At 44.6% G+C, this 20,584-nt stretch overlaps 1 protein-coding gene across 2 annotated transcripts in view; it reads right to left on the bottom strand.

Annotated features, from left to right (window-relative positions):
* LOC135542580 (nck-associated protein 5-like) overlaps positions 1–20,584 on the bottom strand; it is a 188,791-nt gene that overhangs the window by 121,939 nt on the left and 46,268 nt on the right. For both annotated transcript variants that reach the window (XM_064969668.1, XM_064969670.1), the window contains one exon: positions 7,641–7,714. In XM_064969668.1, coding sequence (XP_064825740.1) covers positions 7,641–7,714 — 74 coding nt within the window. The remainder of the gene's footprint in view (positions 1–7,640; positions 7,715–20,584) is intronic.

Raw genomic sequence — 20,584 nt, 5'->3', positions numbered from 1 at the left:
GCGATGAATGGTTCTTGTCACTGGTATACCCTGTTTGAGTTTCTGCCTATAAGACGGAAGGAGCAAGATGGTGTCGTGGTCGGATTTGCCGAACGGAGGGCGTGGTAGGGCTTTGTATGCGTGAGGAAGTTAGAGTAGCAGTGGTCGAGGGTATTGCGCATGCACGTTGCGCAATCAACATGCTGGAAGAATTTAGGTAGACTTGTTCTCAAATTTTCTAGGTTAAAATCCCCAGCTACAATAAATGCAGCTTCAGGATATATGGTTTACAGTTTGCATATCGTCCAGTGAAGTTCCTTGATGGCCGTCTTGGTGGCTGCTTGAGGGGGAATGTACACAGGTGTGACTATAACTGACGAGAATTCTCTTGGCAGGTAAAATGGCCAGCACTTCACTGTAAGGAATTCTAGATCAGGTGAGCAGAAGGACTTGAGTTCCTGTATGTTGTTATGATTACACCATGAGTCGTTACACTTCTGTGTAATGCAAGGGCTATGGCTAGGGGGGAGCATGACATGTGGGGGATGTACGTTTGGATTAAACACCATATTTTTACTACTCTAAACAGGACAAAGATTTGCCTGGTCCCAGATCAGTCCTGTATAGCCAATTCCTATGGTCATTGGCATGCCAAATTGACCAGACAGCACAAACTGATCTGTGACCAGTAGGTTAATCAATGATTACTATGCTGACACAAAATAATATATTTATAATCAAATGTAATAATATATGCCATTTAGCAGACACTTTTATCCAAAGCGGCTTACAGTCATGTGTGCATATATTTTAAGTATAGGTGGTTCCAGTAATCGAACTCACTACCCTGGCGTCATAAGCATCATGCTCTACCACATGAGCTAAAAAGGACCACAAAACCTACAGCAAATACAATGTTATAAAGCAATAAATACTGTAATACAATACATACTGAAATCATACAGCACGGTTTAATTCATTAACAGCACCCAAACCCAATACATGTTGACTGAGTCATTCTGCTATTTGGCTGGAGGTGAACAACACAGATGCAGCCACTGTGACTTCCAGAATCATACTGCGCCAAACCTGCACATCCTCCTTCTCGCCACACATCTCAATACAAAGATGTTCCAAACGGTTAAAAAGCCACCGTGTCAGTCAAAACAACTGCATGCTTTGGTGAATAAGTAAAAAAGAGCAAAAAACATTGTTTAGCCTACTATCTCACCTTGGTAATAAAGCCAAGGAACTCCACTCAAAACATCCCAGGAAATAAATCGCTCACCTAATATCCTCTACTAACAAAGACTCAAAGCATCACAACTGTAGATGCCACCCATTTTGCTCAAAATAGAACAACATAGTGGCTCAAGCGCTGTGATGTGTGTACGTGGTGCTATAGTTAGCATGGCGGGCATCATGAGATGAATGATGTGGAAGCCATCGGGTTGGTTGGGTAAATAGCAGTGTTCATTAGTAATTACACAAGGCCACAGTGAACACTCTTCTTCACCGGGTCTGATTTTCCACAAGAACAGTCCTAATCCCTCCCCTCAATAGACCTACAGTACTGTAAGCAGCACAACAAAAAGTCCCTTTATTATAATGTTGTATAATATTGTTTATTTATTCAACCTATTTAACCAGGAAAGACCCCTGAGGTTAGAACAGATTTTACAGAGCCCTTCTTTGTATAGCCTACCATTGACCTCGGTCATGTAAGAATTGAACACAAGCACACAAACACTCATCTTAAGTAATAGGATGCTTTCAAATTCAAAATGGCCGCTACTGTAGATGACCACTTAGTTTATGATTGACCTTGAGTATATCATAAAGAGATACGCATGGCCCAACAAGGACGCTTCTGTGGTAGCATGTGGTCTGAATGGTGGGGGTGGTGAGTGGATAAAGGACCGGCATAACATTTCAGTCACGAGCCTAAGTGCTTTCCTTCTCCACTGTACAATAGCAGAGATATTACGGCGAGCTAAGACGACGCGACCTTGAGAACGTATCAATGAAAAGCTTCATTAACCCATTCGATTAACCTCTTTCCTCTCATAAGCGCCATAAAACTGATGCAAGTTTTTAGCCAGGCATGGCCATACTGATAAATCACGGGAGACCCGCAGGGCTCTTACATTTAGCCTACAGTTAAGCCTGGTTAAACCAGACGGAATGCGGCGTTCAATTGGGATCACTGGTGAATGCAGCGTCTCTGTTTGGTTTAACCAGGCTATCTTACAGTAGCCACAGACATAAACAGCACAGGACCAGACTGGGTTGGTGTTAGTGGTTGGAGATGCATATAATGCACTGTGGCAGTCATGGCTGACTTGTGTTATGGGCCAACAACAGTGTCAGGCTTGAACTAATTGGCCGAAGTGTTTTCATCATCTGGTCTATTTATATGAGTTAAGCTTCAATTGATAGATTGTACAGTGCAGTATTGACCAACAAGATGCACAACAGTGAGCACAGCTCTCCACGGTGCTCTGATTAAAGACTAAGCTAAGCAGCCAAGCTAAAGCTAAGCTAAGACTAAGCTAAGACTAAGCTTAGACTAAGCTAAAGTTAGCTTTATGCTAATAAAAGATGGAATGTACAGGCTAAAAGCACATGGTGCACGTTTCCACAAGCATTGTTCCGTTCCCTGTTCAGAGTGAACTCTTGCGTAGCTCAAAGTACACTATTTTCATCAGGACACACATGTAAGAGCTCGATAGTAACACAACCGCTGATTACTAAAATAAACATATTTAACCGGATACCATCAAATACAAACATTCATTTAATGAGAGATTGCTGAGGGAAAAAGAGGTGGGGGGATCTCTCTGCAGAACATTTGTATAGAAAACCAATGGATTAATTTATCTCCAACTATGGTGGGGGAACTGACCTCTAATCAATGAATTAGGCTAAGTCTCTCACTCACAGGAGGGCACATAAATACACAATTGACCGTATTAGGTCTCTGGTGGGGGGCTTAGCATTATCAAATTAAAGTGTTAGACTGGTCAACTTATCCAATTACAGTTGTCAAATGCATGGCCTTCACCCAAGTGCGACGGCTGCAGAACAGAGCCTCGGGGGGGGGGCATACCGAGGGAAGGCCTCGCCCTATCCTCGTCATCTGGAGAGGGAGAGATGGAGAGAGGGAGAGACGGAGAGAGGGAGAGATGGAGAGGGGGAGATGGAGAGGGGGAGAGGGGGAGAGATGGAGAGGGGTGAGAGGTAGAGATGGAGAGAGGGAGAGAGGGAGAGATGGAGAGGGGGAGAGATGGAGAGAGGGAGAGATGGAGAGACGGAGAGATGGAGAGATAGAGAGAGGGAGAGATAGAGAGAGGGAGAGATAGAGAGAGGGAGAGATGGAGAGGGGGAGAGATTGAGAGATGGAGAGAGGGAGAGGGGGAGAGATGGAGAGATGGAGAGAGGGAGAGGGGGAGAGATGGAGAGAGGGAGAGATGGAGAGGGGGAGAGATGGAGAGGGGGAGAGATGGAGAGATGGAGAGAGGGAGAGGGGGAGATGGAGAGAGGGAGAGGGGGAGAGATAGAGAGAGGGAGAGATGGAGAGGGGGAGAGATGGAGAGAGGGAGAGGGGGAGAGATGGAGAGAGGGAGAGAGGGAGAGGGGGAGAGATAGAGAGAGGGAGAGATGGAGAGATGGAGAGGGGGAGAGATGGAGAGATGGAGAGATGGAGAGAGGGAGAGGGGGAGAGATGGAGAGAGGGCCGCACACTTCCACACAGGATTACAGCGGCGGTGGAGGCACAGAGGCGTCTTTGAGGTCGAGACATGCCTTGTAGTAACATCAGTGAGCCGCACAGCCACAGTCACAAGCCGTTAACATCCGCGTAGGAAAAGCCTCCTCCGTTGGCGTGCTATCATAATAGTGGATGAACACACACAAACATAAACATGAACACACGTGCACACGTGCACACACACACACACACACACACACACACACAGGCTCGCTTTCAATTCAAGTGTCCCTCAGTCTGCGCCCAAAATGGAACTCGATAAAGATGTATTTAATCATATACTAAACTATGAACTGTTTTTGATGATCATAATGCTGCATTAGGGTCTTCAACTGAGACGCTGCAATTTCATGAAGGGAGGGATTATTGCCAAAATAAATTAGAGGGAATTCAGAAGGAATATAAATCCATTTACTATGGATGAAATCCCATTTGCAAGCTAAACTGGTAAATGAACACACTGCTCTGGTGGCTATAATTCACCATCTAAGCATAATCCAGTACTGGTGAGTAGTGGCAATGTCCTGATCAGGCAAGGACACACACAGACAAATGAAGGACAGCTATGGGAATACAGTATACATTTATTCCAAGTGGCTGAATGTTAGAGAACGACAAAGAGTTGCTTTCCACTACATTTACACCCAAAGAGAAATACATCCAAACAAAGATATTTCAAAATGGACCGATAATCTATCAAAACCAACTACCAGACCTCCCACTTCTCTCAAATTTGGAGGGATAATTCCTCTCTAAAGATGATAAATAGTTTATTGATTAGCAGATGTCCTGGCTAATGTCCATTCAGGAGGGGCTGCAGATGCCCGACTTGCCAGTCCTCATAGCCTAAGAGACGATCATCCATAGATCTCCAGCAGTGTACCCATTCTCCACGGCTCCCCACCCCACCTCCCTGCTACTCTGAGTCCCTGAGTCCTCCAAGGTGTGGAGGGGTCACAGAGAAACAAAGACGCATACCATCTGCTAAGGGTAAGGCCAGGTGAGACCAGCTTTGGCCACTTGGCTGATCAACGGACAGCGTTCTACATAAAATGTTGACACAGATACCCAAAGGTCAATAGAGACTTAGTATGGAATGAAAAAAACAACATTTCATTACATAAAATAAGACCACAAGCAATCCCAATGCAGACACGTGGACAGAGTTCAGGAAGGAGGAGATGAAGGGGAAAAGGAGGAATTGGCAGAAAGAGGGAACAAAAACTAACCTGCATTGTTTTAATCCAAGGCCAAGGAAGATTATATATTTCTGTTCCCTCGACGCAGCAGCTTTTCAGACTGGGCACGTGACCTTCCACCCGGCCAGTCATGCTTTTTAGTGTCCTAAAGCAGCATCCATATGTCCTCATCCAAATCACGCCTGCTCCCATTCAATAGCTCACTGTCTAAACAGAGAGCTAGCTGTCACTCACTTCACTTTCACCACATTCCCGCTCTACTTACATGTAGAGATAGATGTACATAACATAGACGTAATATTGTTGTTTGGCCAAATACATCTACTGTGAATCCATCTTTCGGCCAATAATTTCCACATACAATCAACCTGTGTTTGATACGTTCAGAGAGAATCAGATATAACCGTAACAACCATAAGGAAAGCTTACATGATGCATCATGACATGCCTCGTCTTGTTTGGAGGTTTTAAATATGATGTTGACACAGGGCTGTGGAGCCTTTGTTTGTGTTTGTCATGGACGTCATCAGAGTTAATGAAATAATGAGCGATGCCGCAGCAGTACCCCACTGTGGTTTTGTTGTGCTCCTTGTGTGTATTGCTGTGTGTGTGTGTGTCTGTGTGTGTGTGTGTGTGTGTGTGTGTGTGTGTGTGTGTGTGTGTGTGTGTGTGTGTGTGTGTGTGTGTGTGTGTGTGTGTGTGTGTGTGTGTGTGTGTGTGTGTGTGTGTGTGTGTGTGTGTGTGTGTGTGTGTGTGTGTGATGGAGAGTGTTGTGGAATGGAGTGGATTATAGGAGGACTATATTATGGAACAGATGGGTTTTACATATGATGAGAACACTGGCAAAAGCTGTGTTTTTGGAGTGAGCTTTCTTGTATTCGTTGGCAGACATTTTCATATATTTTTTTGATTTGTGATCTGTTTTTAGCCTGCAATTACAATACATAGCAATGGCGAAATTGTGGTGTAGATATTGGGGTGGTCGAACAGTAGAAAGGGGTCCGGGGCTCCTCCCCCGGAATTTCTTTTGACATTTTAAAACACATTTCCTGCAATTCATACACAGTTTGACATGACTTATTATGCCTCTCTTCAGGAGTATTTTGGGGGGTATATGGAGGGGTATTTGAAAACACAGTACAAGTGGAAGTATAAGTGGAACAGAGCATCAAATCAAATCAAAGTTTATTGGTCTGATAAACAGTCTAGCAGATGTTATAGAGGGTGCAGCGAAATGCTTGTTTTACTAGCTCCTAACAATGTAGTAAAAACATCAAACAAAGGGCATTTACAGTATGGCACGTAATATTGACACCAGGTACAATATCCTACGTCTGTTTAATCCTAATTTATAATGTGATAGACTGTCTAAATATATGTTTGCATTGGGTCAGTAGGACACAGAAATAACAAGCACTCAATTAGTGAAATCCAATTCGTTCTCTCTCCATCTTCTTGATGGATTGATTGCCTCCATATTCCCAGGAAAAAAGAGGAATACAATGTAAGTCCTCTCGATAATGTAGCCGTAAGACACAGCGTAATAAAGGGAAGGAGGCGTGCCTGTCTTTATCAGTCCTGAATTTCTGCTTCAGCCCAACAAAAGAATGTGTGGAGTCATTTATCACTGTCACTAACACTATCGAGCAACATCCGAAGAAAAGCGCCACAATCCCTAGGATCTGGTCTGTCAGGTCTGTCAGCGTAGCTGTCTATTCCAAGGAGGTTTATTACCATGAATTTGAATATTGTAATTATACGTAAGTCAGTTTAAAGTATTTGTAGGTAAGTGATTATCTATATGAGCTACTGGAAGAAATGTTGAATAGACTAAATTATCATTATTGAATTAGAAAATCATTCAGTTTTACGTGTAGAAAAAATTACGCAAACACACAAATTAAAACTCCTGAGCAAAACTCAACAATGATCACGAAAACCTTAGGGTCAGCCACCCTAGCTATTGCCCCCAGGGTCCCCAATGTCCTTCCAGGTCTAAGAAAGTTCATGGATTCCAAACAGCCCCTAGTGAGAAGACCCCAACAACTCCCATGGGCCCGTCCACACAATAACAACCAGGCCCCTCTAAACCTGTTATTAGGTCACTTTCCTGGTCAAAAGAGGAAGGGTCTCCTCTTCTAAATTAGTGTGAGTGAGACTGTGGACAAGACAATCATTCTTTTACACACCACTTCCTTACCCTTCTATTGAAAGCCAGCCTGCCATAGCAAAGGCCCTGATCAGTGGTCAACCTCTAACCCCCACCATCCACCCTGGGTCCACTCAGAGACCCCTCTCCCAGGCCTCCCTGCTCGCTCAAGGAGAAAATTGTTGCTGGATGGGGGGGAAATCAGCTCTTTTTACATGGAGAGTCAAGTGTCTAAGGATAGGTTTGAGGGCCAAGGTCATGAGTTTGGTCTCTCCACATCCCCATTGTCTCCATGAGAAATGTCCCCAAAACTGAAATGGACAGAACGTACATCTGTCTTTCCTCACCTTCAGCAACCTTGTCCTCACCATCACTTCACAATAGCATTATCTCACAAAGACTACACACAAAGCACTGTGTCAGCTTCCAAAACTTAACAACATTGTTCGGCTGGTTCTCATTGAGAATAGATTGCATTCAGCTGTTGATATTTATTGGCAAACAGCAGCAGCTGTCACAGCGCAGATCGAGGATCCTCCCTTACCTTCGGACATTCCTCCGCTCTTCGTCCAGCTGTTTGAGTAGCTCCTCGATGCACTTGTTGGCATCCATGTACCCCTGTAAACAACAGATGGAGATGTGTCAAAGATGGATTCCAAAGATGGATTCCAAAGATGGATTCCAAAGATGGATTCCATGGATGAAAAATATCAGTAATATCAAGAACAGCCCAACAATCCTACACTACCTCGATTATTATGAAGTTCAGGGGTCGGTTTCCCAGATTAGCCTAGTAAAAAGTATTATATATATATATATATATATATATATATATATATATATATATATATATATATATATATATATATATATATATATATTTCAATGGATATTCTCTTGTGTTTATCAACAGCAGTGGTAAACCACAAAAAAAGGCACAAGTCCGTACAGAAGCTTACATGGAGTATGAAAAAACAGACCAAAACCATATTGTGTATTTGTCCATTTGTCCAGCCGGTGCCTTGTTTCCACACACTGCTCTTCCAAGTGTGAAGAGGAACACTGAGGCAGAACTGGACTGTGTTTCAAAAAAGGTGCGATTCCTTCATAGGGTCAATACTTTTTGGGGTGTTTGTTTTCAGGGAGCTAGTGGAAGAGTGTAACTCCAGAAGCACCGCTGGGTAACTTCGCCTGGCTGGCCCTGAGTGCAGGCGGCCAGCTGTGTAGTGTCAAGAGGGAATACCTTCACACACACATACTCCACACACACACACTCCCAAAGTGTGCTATTGAATTACAGCACGGGCCAAATGAGCAGAGACCCGGGAACAGTATGGAAAAACAGATGTCCAGCTTATTTGACTTTGCCCTAATGATGTGCTCGTCTATGCCATGCCTGTATAGTGAGCATAAGACATTAGTGCAGATGATATTGGCCACCTAGCCATAATATTCCACCCAGCTGTTCTTTGGAGACGCAGACAGTGACTGTGTCAGTGGTTGGCTATATAGGAACTACCTGTAGTGGCTTCTTTATCCTTTGGTCGTGGTTGTGGCTAGCTTGAATGAATTACTGGTATTGGTGAAGCCTCTCTTGGGTAAAGCGTTATCTCACGGCCACAGACGCCCTCCATTGATTTTTAGACCGCCGTCGTGTGCTGCTCACGTATAATTGAATCATGGGGAATTCCTCTGAGAGATGACCCAGCTGAGCACCGTTTAGACTCGTCCCATGAGCACATTGGCCGTGCTAGACAGACTTAATAGTGTAAATATACTGTGTGTGTCCAGAGCTGGGAAAATATGATGGTACAGACTGTATACATTATATGGTACAACCTACATTGAGGAACACTGTAATGGTCTTTCTTAAGCTGAAAATAGAGAGAACCGCTTATCGCCAGACATTGTAACTGGGATGTGTTCACAGTAGTTCTTAAGAGCACGCTTCTCAGAAGGCAACCGTATGGCTGGCTCCAGAGCAATTATCACACTTCAGGACTGACCTGAGGCCAGCCACTGCAGGTGCCCACCGTCTCCAGTATGCCCCCGTGCCAACTGAAGATGGCACAAGCCCAGACCCTCAGCCAAAGTCGCCAGTCAAGGGCATACTAAGTGACCAATGATCATCAAGGGCAGGGACAGAAGCCAGAAGAACATGGCGATGGCCAGGTGACAATGTGTTTTTTTTTGTCATTCATACAAAAGGATATCCAAATAACCTGATGAAATCATCTTATTTTCACTTTCTTCATCATTTGCTTGTGACCTATAAGAAAAACGGTTAAGTGCACATACGTACTTACTAGTCCTCATACAGTATCTGAACGGAATATTTCAAAGTGTTGGTGCTGCTTATCAGTGGTGTCCCCAAGGCCATCTGGAAGTCATAAGGTGCCACTACACCCAGCAGAGATGCCAGTCACACTCAACCCACTGACTGTCATCAGGACCAAATGAAGTTGCCTCCCAAGTGGTGCAGTGGTCTAAGGAACTGTAGTGCTTGAGGCGTCACTACAGTTCCGGGTTCGAGCCTGGCTGGCTTCCGGGTTAAGCGACTCAGGGTTGCTTACAGTATCAAAGTGATAGGATAGGAACATGGGAGAATGATCTGAGTAGCGTCCAAATCCTGCATGAACAAGGTCACGTACAAGTTTAGTTAACAAAAGTTGCTAAACCTCAACTACAGTGCATCTAGCTCTATCAATTTAGAACGGAAAGAAGTTGTCATACAGAAGAATTATCTGTTGTTAGAGACCATTGGCCACATAGTCTCGTAGGTCCAAATGCTAACTTGAGATCCCCAAGGATTTAAGCAAAAGTCCACGTTAAGCAGATCTCAAGTTAGGATTCAGCCCGGTAATGGTTTTCCCTGTTTCTCAGAGAGATCTACCCATCACCAGAGTGCCATGTCACAAAAAGATTTACACCCCACATCAAACATTAAGCGCAGCTAGCTAAGTCTCTGTTGTCATCGCGGAAACCTCTGCTAATGATAGGGTACTGGTTGTAATCCCCCGCATACATGAAGGCATGCAAAGAATGTGCAGTGGCCTGTCGTAATGTCAAATGGAGGGTGTGTAGACCCGGCGATTTAAGGCCTGACTCGCATATGTTATGTGGAGCACGCTGCCGTGTATTACATTACGTCTTTGGTGGGGCATTACTCCTGACATTTTTACTGTGTGTGCGAAAGCTGCAAGGGTCCCACAGGGGACCGCGCGCCTACATTGGGAGAGAGAAAATGATGGACCTTTGCCTCAAACTTTATGGAACGCATTTTTCGCGAAGTACACTTGGAGTGCGATACAGACCAAACGATTCCTTGAGGTGGTTGAAGTGTCTAAACAGCACTAACGTTCATAAGGACAGAATATCACCTTGACAGAAACCGTCGCCGTATCACAGGGAGGATGTAAAACAGTGCCTCAAAACTACACCTTCTCTGTCTGCACAAACCTCTAGTCAACAGTCTTGTGAGACTCATTCGTGAAGTGTCTGCAGAACCCATGGTTAAGCAAATCCTACCAGGCAGAAAACAAAGGAAGTCGTTTATAGAGGGTCTAAAAGTCATACGAGCTCACTAACAGGCGATAAAATGTCTCGAAGTAAGTTAGCGATGACGGGGACTGTCTTATCCGATGCAATCATCTGCAAACGTGTCTGATATCCCCGTTATACAGTCTCTTCCTCTGGTTCTCTTTGTAGGATGGACACAAGACAAAGAATGAACCAGCATCCAAATTCAACTTCAGTGTAGAAGTCAAGGGGAGAAACAGAGCACTGGGATTTGTTGAGCTGGAATTGTCTGGCGTAGGCCTACACTTTCACACTGTAGTTTCCTTTGTGTGTTTGTTCATGTTTCTGGTCTATGGCAGCCGATGGCAGTTCCTGTTTACTCTGTATGTGAGAGGGGTTGATAAGAAGGCTAGAGCTGTTGAGAGAGAGGGCTTCCCCCACTGGGCATGCTGTGAGGACCATATCCTGCAGCCCTCCAACCGATCATGTGCCTCCTAATCTTTAAGACATTTTAAAATGAGCTTTGTCCCCCACTGCTGCGGCACTCGGAAACTCGGCCAAAAAGCTTTGCTTTACGCCAGACACACATGCTCACGTGCACGTACGCGCACCCACACGCATATGTGTTTATAAGAAATGGTCCAAGAATTTCAGTAATAAAACATTAGATTCATTATTCATCCATGAGAGCGTTTCGCTCTCCCTCTCCCCCTCTCTCGCTCTCTCTCTGGCAGATCCACACATACTGAAAGGCTGTAAAGGGTGGGATCATATCCCCGTAAACATATGAGTTCCTTTAGGTCTTGGCTGAGAAAAACTTAAACCCAGCTACAGCCCTGACCCAGTTGCAGTATGGGGTCAGTATGTGTTCCAGTCTTCCTTTAAAGTCCTAGCTATCTATAATGTGATTTCCTCCCAACCCCACCTCGGCAGGGTTGTAGATCTGAGACCCAGGCAGCAGGCGAGTGAGAGAGATAAGAAAGCCTGGAGCTGCCCGGTGGCCTCTGGGAGTGAGACCTGTCAGAACAGTCAAAGCCAAGGTCAGGACCTATCTCAACCCCAACCGCCAGCCCCCTCCTCCCCACCTCTCTGGCATAAGGCAGGCCGAGACCTGATGACATGGCAGAGTGGCCTAGGGACCCACTTTAGCCAACTGGAAATCTGCTCTATGTAAGACGTTCAAGGGGAGATGGAATGTGGAATTCCCGACTGGCTTATGACAGTCAAAGGTTATGCCTATAGAACGTAACACTTCTTTCTGATGAAATGTTTATGGTTAGTTGGGAATGAATGATATTACAAACTTTCCTGGGTGTCGACACGTTAGAGCTCATATGGCATAGTCACATGGCCTCATGACTATGACAGCCCTCTGCGCTAAAGCCTAGCCAATGACCCGGGGAGTGAACGCAAGTCTTTATGTCTCATGCAAAGATAGGCATCAGACCGGCGGTTACAAAGATATTGAAACTGCTCATTGTATCCATCCTTAGCCCTCGCTTGAATCAATTAATGTTATCAGAGGCTTATCTGTAGCACAGCACTGATGACCTTTTCCTCAGAGTCATTACTCAGGTCAAAATGACTTCAACATACTAAATCAATCCTGCCCATCAACCTCCCACCCCCAAAGACTGTGATAGATTAGATAAAATAGCCTGATGAAGGCATGGATCTATGTTATCAAGGGGTTACTATGGTGATTACATGTGATTTGTCATGAGAAGCCATGGAGAGCTGAGTAATCTGGTTTGTAGGCCTTGACGTCAGAAACCAATATGCCGCCAGTACGAAGCGAAATGCTTTCTTCAGAGTTCAGCAGAGGACTAGAGTAATAATGATAACAATACATTACATTTGTAGAGTGCTTTTCATTTACAGACGTAAATCACAAAGTTCTTCACACTGAGAGCAAACATTAAAAGAAAAAAGCTGTATTAAAAGGGCTAAAAACATTCGGAGAGTAACTGACAATTCTATAAACTCTAAAAACATTCGGAGAGTAACTGACAATTCTATAAACTCTAAAAACATTCGGAGAGTAACTGACAATTCTATACACTCTAAAAACATTCGGAGAGTAACTGACAATTCTATACACTCTAAAAACATTCGGAGAGTAACTGACAATTCTATACACTCTAAAAACATTCGGAGAGTAACTGACAATTCTATAAACTCTAAAAACATTCGGAGAGTAACTGACAATTCTATAAACTCTAAAAACATTCGGAGAGTAACTGACAATTCTATAAACTCTAAAAACATTCGGAGAGTAACTGACAATTCTATACACTTTAAAAACATATTTAAAAACTGCAGAATACATAGTGGTTTCAAACGGCGTCAGTGTAAAAGACGGAACAGGCTAAACCAGGTAGACAAAGCCTGCAGTGCTAAATTCATCCCTTGCATACCACACCCAAATGGGTCCAGATCTGGGAATATGGATTACCTGATTACACAAAGGAAGCCTGTTCATCCTCTAGGGTGGGTTTCAGTTATCTGATGTCCTCTTACAGTACCTTGCCCGTCCTGGTCCCAGCACGCGCGCACACACACGCACACACGCACACACGCACACACGCACACACACACACACACACACACACACACACACACACACACACACACACACACACACACACACGCACACACGCACACACGCACACACGCACACACGCACACACGCACACACGCACACACGCACACACACACACACACACACACACACACACACACACACACACACACCAGACGGACATCAACACCTCCCCGGGCCGTCAGGAATCCGAATTTGTCAGATTATCTTTCCAAACATTAAGATATATTCAACACTTAAATAGCCCGTCTCCTCTCTCCTCCTTCCAACGCCCAGTTGGCTAGTCAAAGAGTGGGTCATTCATTCCTGTGCAGTATGTGGCGGAACAGTAGCCAAGCCTGTTCCCCAAGCAAATCATGCTCAAGAAAATTGAAAAATATAATAAATCCAACCTGCCATGCCCACTCCATAACACCCCATAGTACAACCTGTGTAGAGATGAAGCCACTATGTCATTTGGAAACTAAACATAGAGCCTCTGTTTGACAGTATCTCAGAAAACATGTGTGGAGGGTAGAACACCTAAAAAATGGGTCTATTAGAAATTAAACTATATATTTCTACATTTAAAAAAAATACTGTATATATGTTCAATTCATATGAAAAAGTTCTAAAAGCAGGTAGTGAAATAGGAAAATACACACTGCATTCATACACCATATTGATGTTGAGAACCAAGCCATTCATTTAAAAACGGTCACATTAAAAGAGTCCGACAGATCTGTGGCCAGACTTTACAGGCCGACGGTTGCCAGTTGTTACGGCCGTCTGGGGACTAATATCCATCCAGGTGTGTTTAGAACAGGTGGGGTGGTGACGGAAATGAAATGGTAACCAGGATATCGCACCCCAGAATAATGCCCTCTCAGCACCCAGGGAGAGAGAGAGAGAGACTGAGGACAGAGAGGAGAGAGACAGAGAGATAGAGAGAGACCGATGATAGAGGAGATAGATAGTGGTACGAGAGAGAGACAGAGAGACAGAGAGAGAGAGAGAGAGGAATGGAGAGAGAGAAGGAGAACGAGAGAAAGAAACACAGTGAGGATAAGCAGAGTTTGTGAGTACAGGTAAGTGAGAGGAGAGAGAGAGAGAGAGAGAGAGAGAGAGAGAGAGAGAGAGAGAGAGAACCAGATGTTGATCCATCGGAGGGGATCTCAGCTTCTGTTTGTGCAGGCTTTTACAGGCAGGCACCACACCTAGCCTGGCCATGCACAATTGGCTCTGCCAACATACTAAGGAGAGCCGCAGCGATCAGGTGGCCTGGCTGCCTCTTAGCTTCATGGGAAATGAGACACATTAGGCACATTCAGCGAGCGGCATTCACTTTCAGTCAGTGTTCTCAGCCATTCACTCTATATTGCCTCTCACCTTATTGAAGCTGAACATACTGTATATGCTTTGTGTCCTTGTGTATCGGCTAAATTCACACCTTGTCAATGAGGGGTTTGTCGTTCTGGCTCACTGTTTTGGCCAGTGAACGGTGCTGAAAGCGTTAGAAAGGTCTAAGCCGGCTAGGCTAGTGTTATCCCCGAGTGAGTCGGCTTAGTGAGATATTTTTGCTCCCACCCAAAACCTATTAAAAAAAAGAAAGAAATCCTCCCCAGTCACATGAAGTTAGTGACTTGTTTTATTACCGCCTCACCTAGCCTGACACCAGTAAAACAGCGAAATGCAAGCGAACGCTTATCATAGTCTTCGCTGCCGACGTTATGGGAGCAACGAATGGAGAGAAGCCAGACTTGAGAACACATTTACGGTAAAACAAATGAGCACAGCTTGGTCTCCTCAACGCAAACTGCAGACCCTCGAGAGCATGTTTTTTTTAATGTATTTTTCTCCATACATATAAATATATATTTCTCCCCCATTTGACCTGTATTGTGTATTATCAATGTAATAAACCCCACAGCTTCAGGTTTATTCAGTATATTTTCTCTGTTTAATCTGCTGGGTGATTTATTGATTAGGCTGGGTTACGTCTCAAATGGCACCCTATTCCCTATATAGTGCACTACTTTTGAACAGGGTCCTGGTCAAAAGTAGTGCACTAGGGTTCCATAGGGATCCGGTCAAAAGTAGTGCACTCTATAGGGAATAGGGTGCCATTTTGGACGCACACGGTGTGTCTAGGTTGACTCATGTGTTAGGCAGATGTCGAGGCAGGCAGGCAAAACATTCCTCGGAAAAGCTGGAGCTGGAAGGTTAGGATCTGCTTCTGCCTGATTTCCAAATCTCATCTCCCACTGGAATGGCCCTGAATGCCAGGGAGATTCCCTGTTGTCGGGGAACAGGAGCAGGAATGTTGAAGCCTGACAGAATGGTAATGTGACAACGGGAACCCTGTTTGTTTGCACCGCTGTCATTCCCCTGCCCCCTTTCATCCTTATCACAAGCCATATTTCCATTTTAAGTGACAGTGATAGACAACAGATAGGAATAGGATGGGTTTCCTATTTTGAAGGGGGATATGTGTTTGTGTGTGTGTGTGTGTGTGTGTGTGTGTGTGTGTGTGTGTGTGTGTGTGTGTGTGTGTGTGTGTGTGTGTGTGTGTGTGTGTGTGTGTGTGTGTGTGTGTGTGTGTGTGTGTGTGTGTGTGTGTGCGTGCGTGCGTGCGTGCGTGTGTGGTGTGTATAAAGGTCTTTTAAAACAGGAATGAGAAATGTGAGCAATGATTGGTTGTCGTAACTTTTAACCTCTCTTGGGTCTTAAATTGCTTTCATGCAGATACGGTGCAGAGGGTGATTTCCTGTCATATATTACAGTAGGCAGGTGTATCTGAACATAGTGTTATGCCTCCAACATATAGCCTCCAGCCTTCAACCTGCAATGTCCCGCATTCCACAGCTAAACCAAACATCAAACTGATACTGTATGTACCAGGGAACTTTGCACTCGAACCTAAAAGTGTCAACATGCTATGTTAGTGTTCATCTTGTGATACAGAAACACACTGTATGAGGATGATATGTGCAGCATCCGTGGAAGTCCTTGGAAGTCGGGACATTTGCTATACTTCTTCTTTCCATCCCATATGATTGCAGAATGAGCCCATTCGGCGCTAAGTGATGAATGTTAGTCAACAAGCGCTTTCTCAAGAGGCAATTTCCTTTCTCTCTCTCCTTCTTCAGCCACTTTAATGGGATCCATGTCATGTGTTTCTAGTAGGTTTCTGGGCACACAGGCTACTCAGTGTGTCTGCTGAGCACACAGTGGCACACAGTCAAGTGATTTGGGGAGATTAAGGGGAATAAAAACCTCGTATCTGAGCAGCACAAAATGCTGTAAAGCTATATGACGTACCGTTATCCTGCTAATTATCCTTGCTATAACAGTATGTTATTGTTATGTTGGCCTATTTTCACTTTCGCGTTTCTGTGGAGTGGATTTACAAATTGTATATAAAGTTCAAGTGAGATTTTAGGTCAAATCGAAAGATGGATTATTGCCGATTCACTTTTATGACTCAAAGAAGAGTCTTCAACTACAATGTGTTTATTGTGGTTGTTTCGTTTGGAACACGGCACTGTATCCTGCCTTAGGCAATCCAAAAACGGTCCATTAGAAATCCCAATCTGGGTCAGGTGGGCATAAATCGAAAGCTTGTTCTATTGCCAACATGAGGAGCAAAATGATAAAACACGATCTTACGGTTTTGAGAGAAGCAGATGGTCATTTTGATGCGCTTAGAATGGAGTCATGAGTGCATTCAGATGAGTGGCCCTTGGCAAATCTTCTTCACAACGCGGAAAACACAGGCTCATTCTGTTCAGGACAACCCAGGGTATAGCGTCAGTGTCATCTTGTAACTATACATCAAAACATAGTGATCATAAACGTTGACACTGTGTATTATTTGAGTTTTACGATATGGAAATGTGAAAAGCATATTGGATTCACAGGTGTTTGACTTGCTTGTAATGACATCAAAGTTATATTTATTATAATCCTCAACGGCTCACCTTTAAAAATACATTGAGACCTCATAATTTACAGTATTTCCCCCACTCGGACAACAGAAAAGGTGCTAAAGTTGACCAATTACCGGGGACGGATGGGGGCAACTTCTTGTCGCCCACGGTGCTCAAGTTCAGGACGGCTGTCAATCAAAACCCTATACAGAGCTGAGAAGCGGAGACCCAGAGCTCTGACATCATGTATAGCATGTAACAGCCACTGCGTTCCAATTTAGGCATTTATCAGTGTCCAAATCTGTCATTTTCAACCCATATATACGTATGAGTGTAACGGGCTACGTGGTTAAGCAAATTTTTACCATTTATTTTAAGAGGCCTTCACTATTTACAGTCAGGTATGGAATTTGAAGATGTACTGTATGCTTATTACACCGTAAGCAATAAGTCTGTTTCATTATTATCTCGAGTGGGCCTCTATTTTTAGTCGCCATCTTTGTTTCATTGCTTCCAGATGGAACAGACTCGGAGGAATTCAACATAACTTCTGGTTCTCATTAAGACTCAGACTGGGGTGACATCATCACACACGAAAACTCTCGTCTTGGGATTCGACAGATGCCTGGGAGCGTTAGCGCAAAGCCAAGGTGCTAACCCCTAAAGGCGATCCCAGCCCAAATAAGGAAGACAAGTCAATGGTCAGTCGGACATAAAACAAGCATGTGTCATTTGGCAGAGTGATGTCACTGTATCTTCTTGGCTGTCACACAACGGATTTAAAACTGCACTTTTTGTTTATTTGTGTTATTTTCTCTTTTTCAAGATGTCCTCATCTTTCAACCTCTGATCTCTGGGATTAGCGAGTGATGCTTTGGCTACTGTGGGAAAATGTCAAAAGGCGAGAGTTGAACTTCCTTCGGTTAGGCCAGCTATTTGCTCCTACGATAACAAATGCGGTTCTGTCATTATTATTTCTTTACTTAGCTAACCCTCTTTATCTAGGGGTTCCCCCCCCTCTTTATCTAGGGGTTCCCCCCCCTCTTTATCTAGGGGTGCCCCCCCCTCTTTATCTAGGGGTGCCCCCCCCTCTTTATCTAGGGGTTCCCCCCCCTCTTTATCTAGGGGTCCCCCCCCCTCTTTATCTAGGGGTGCCCCCCTCTTTATCTAGGGGTCCCCCCCCCCCCTCTTTATCTAGGGGTGCCCCCCCTCTTTATCTAGGGGTGCCCCCTCTTTATCTAGGGCTGCCCCCCCTCTTTATCTAGGGGTGCCCCCCTCTTTATCTAGGGCTGCCCCCCTCTTTATCTAGGGGTGCCCCCCTCTTTATCTAGGGGTGCCCCCTCTTTATCTAGGGGTGCCCCCTCTTTATCTAGGGGTGCCCCCCCCTCTTTATCTTGGGGTGCCCCCCCCTCTTTATCTAGGGGTGCCCCCCCCTCTTTATCTAGGGCTGCCCCCCCCCCCTCTTTATCTAGGGGTGCCCCCCCCTTGGGAAATCCTTTACCATAGGTCCATTCTTTAGGCCGACTGGAGTGATTCAAGTTAAATCAGCTCACTCTCCGAGGTATACAATGGTGCGCCCACTACACTGAAAGCATTACCTTACAAGAGCTGTTCATCCACTCACCATCACATAATGCAGAGAGCACAAGAGCCTTCTGCATTGTCCCATTACAGGTCACATGTCCAATGACCAGCAATTTATTTACAATGACTTTTGCTATTCATTGCATAGAACTGACTCTCCATTGCATGTCATACTTTGAACATGAGTAGTTATGTGATTCTATGAATGGTTTGGAAGATTGATAACCAAAGGAAGAGACAACTGAAAATGGTTTATATTTGCCCATTGTAAACACATAATAATGCATTGGGTACACCTGACGAACGCACATAAACGCATCCAAAATTATTGCTAGCATGATATTTCATAGATAGTTTTTAAAGATTTTACACATAGTCATGCTTAATTGAACAGTGAAAACACACCCAGGAAGACCAAAACTGTCTTTTCTGCACTGATACAGTTGATGTGTCACGCCCAGATCTGTGTCACCTGTCCTTGTGCTTGTTTCCACCCCCCTCCAGGTGTCTCCCATCTTCCCCACTTATCCTCTGGGTATTTATACCTGTGTTTTCTGTCTGTCTGTGCCAGTTCGTCTTGTTTGTTCAAGACTATCAGCTTTTTGTCTCAGCTCCTGGTTTTCCCCAGTCTCTCTTTTTCTCGTCCTCCTGGTTTTTGACCCTTGAATTGTCCTGACCCTGTACTCGCCCGACCACTCTGCCTGTCCATGACCCTGAGCCTGCCTGCCGTCCTGTACCTTTGCTCCACCTCTGGATTACCGACCTCTGCCTGACCTGACCCTGAGCCTGCCTGCCTGCGCTGTACCTTGGCCTCTATTGACCCCTGCTTTCCTTGACCTGTCGTTTGCCTGCCCCTGTGGTTACAATAAACATTGTTACTTCCACACAGTCTGCAGTTGGGTCTTACCTGAAACCTGATATGATGCATCTACTTCTTCACCCTCTGCATTGACAATACACCCGCTCTGATTTCACAAAACTAAAACGCGAGAGCTTTCACTGCCAAAGCCAGTTCAGAGTAGATTTACCCTGAGTGTACTGTACACCTGTCAAAGCCATTTCAGAGTAGATTTACCCTGAGTGTTCACCTGTCAAAGCCATTTCAGAGTAGATTTACCCTGAGTGTTCACCTGTCAAAGCCAGTTCAGAGTAGATTTACCCTGAGTGTTCACCTGTCAAAGCCAGTTCAGAGTAGATTTACCCTGAGCGTTCACCTGTCAAAGCCAGTTCAGAGTAGATTTACCCTGAGCGTTCACCTGTCAAAGCCAGTTCAGAGTAGATTTACCCTGAGCGTTCACACATGAAGGCTCATTTAGAAGAAATGTATCCTGAGACTTGAAGAGAATGCTTCCCAAGCTCCTCTTATTCTGTCTGGAGCCAGGAGAGGAGAGCAACAGGGAACTAGGTCAATAATAATGCACTAATTCAGCTAGCTCAACTCAGCCAAGAGTCTCCCTGTGTCTGCCTTCCAAATGTCACACTTATCCCTATATAGTGGATTACTTTTGACCAGGGCTCATAGGGTTCTAGTCAAAAGTAATGCACTATATAGGGAATAGGGTGTCATTTGGGATGCAGCCTCCCACTAACGCTGTTCTGCCTCAGGACGAGACTAATTCAGCTGACTCAACTCAGCCAAGAGTCTCCCTGACTCACTGTAATACTCACTAATACAGCTTTACCTCAAAGGTCTGGGGGAGGGACGGACTACATAGAGGTTCAAATTGAATGGGCAGAAACGTCCTCCCTGTATGTATAGAGTATATGGTAAGAAACGTCTTTTTTAAATACACTACAGGCATGATTATTAGAATCAAAGATAATTGACTGCCACAACAGCATGGATGACTACAACGAGGTGTCTGATGGTGGTGA

Source organism: Oncorhynchus masou, chromosome 6 (genome assembly GCF_036934945.1).
Source record: "Oncorhynchus masou masou isolate Uvic2021 chromosome 6, UVic_Omas_1.1, whole genome shotgun sequence".
Lineage (NCBI taxonomy): Eukaryota > Metazoa > Chordata > Actinopteri > Salmoniformes > Salmonidae > Oncorhynchus > Oncorhynchus masou.
This window is presented reverse-complemented; position numbering and strand designations above follow the sequence as displayed.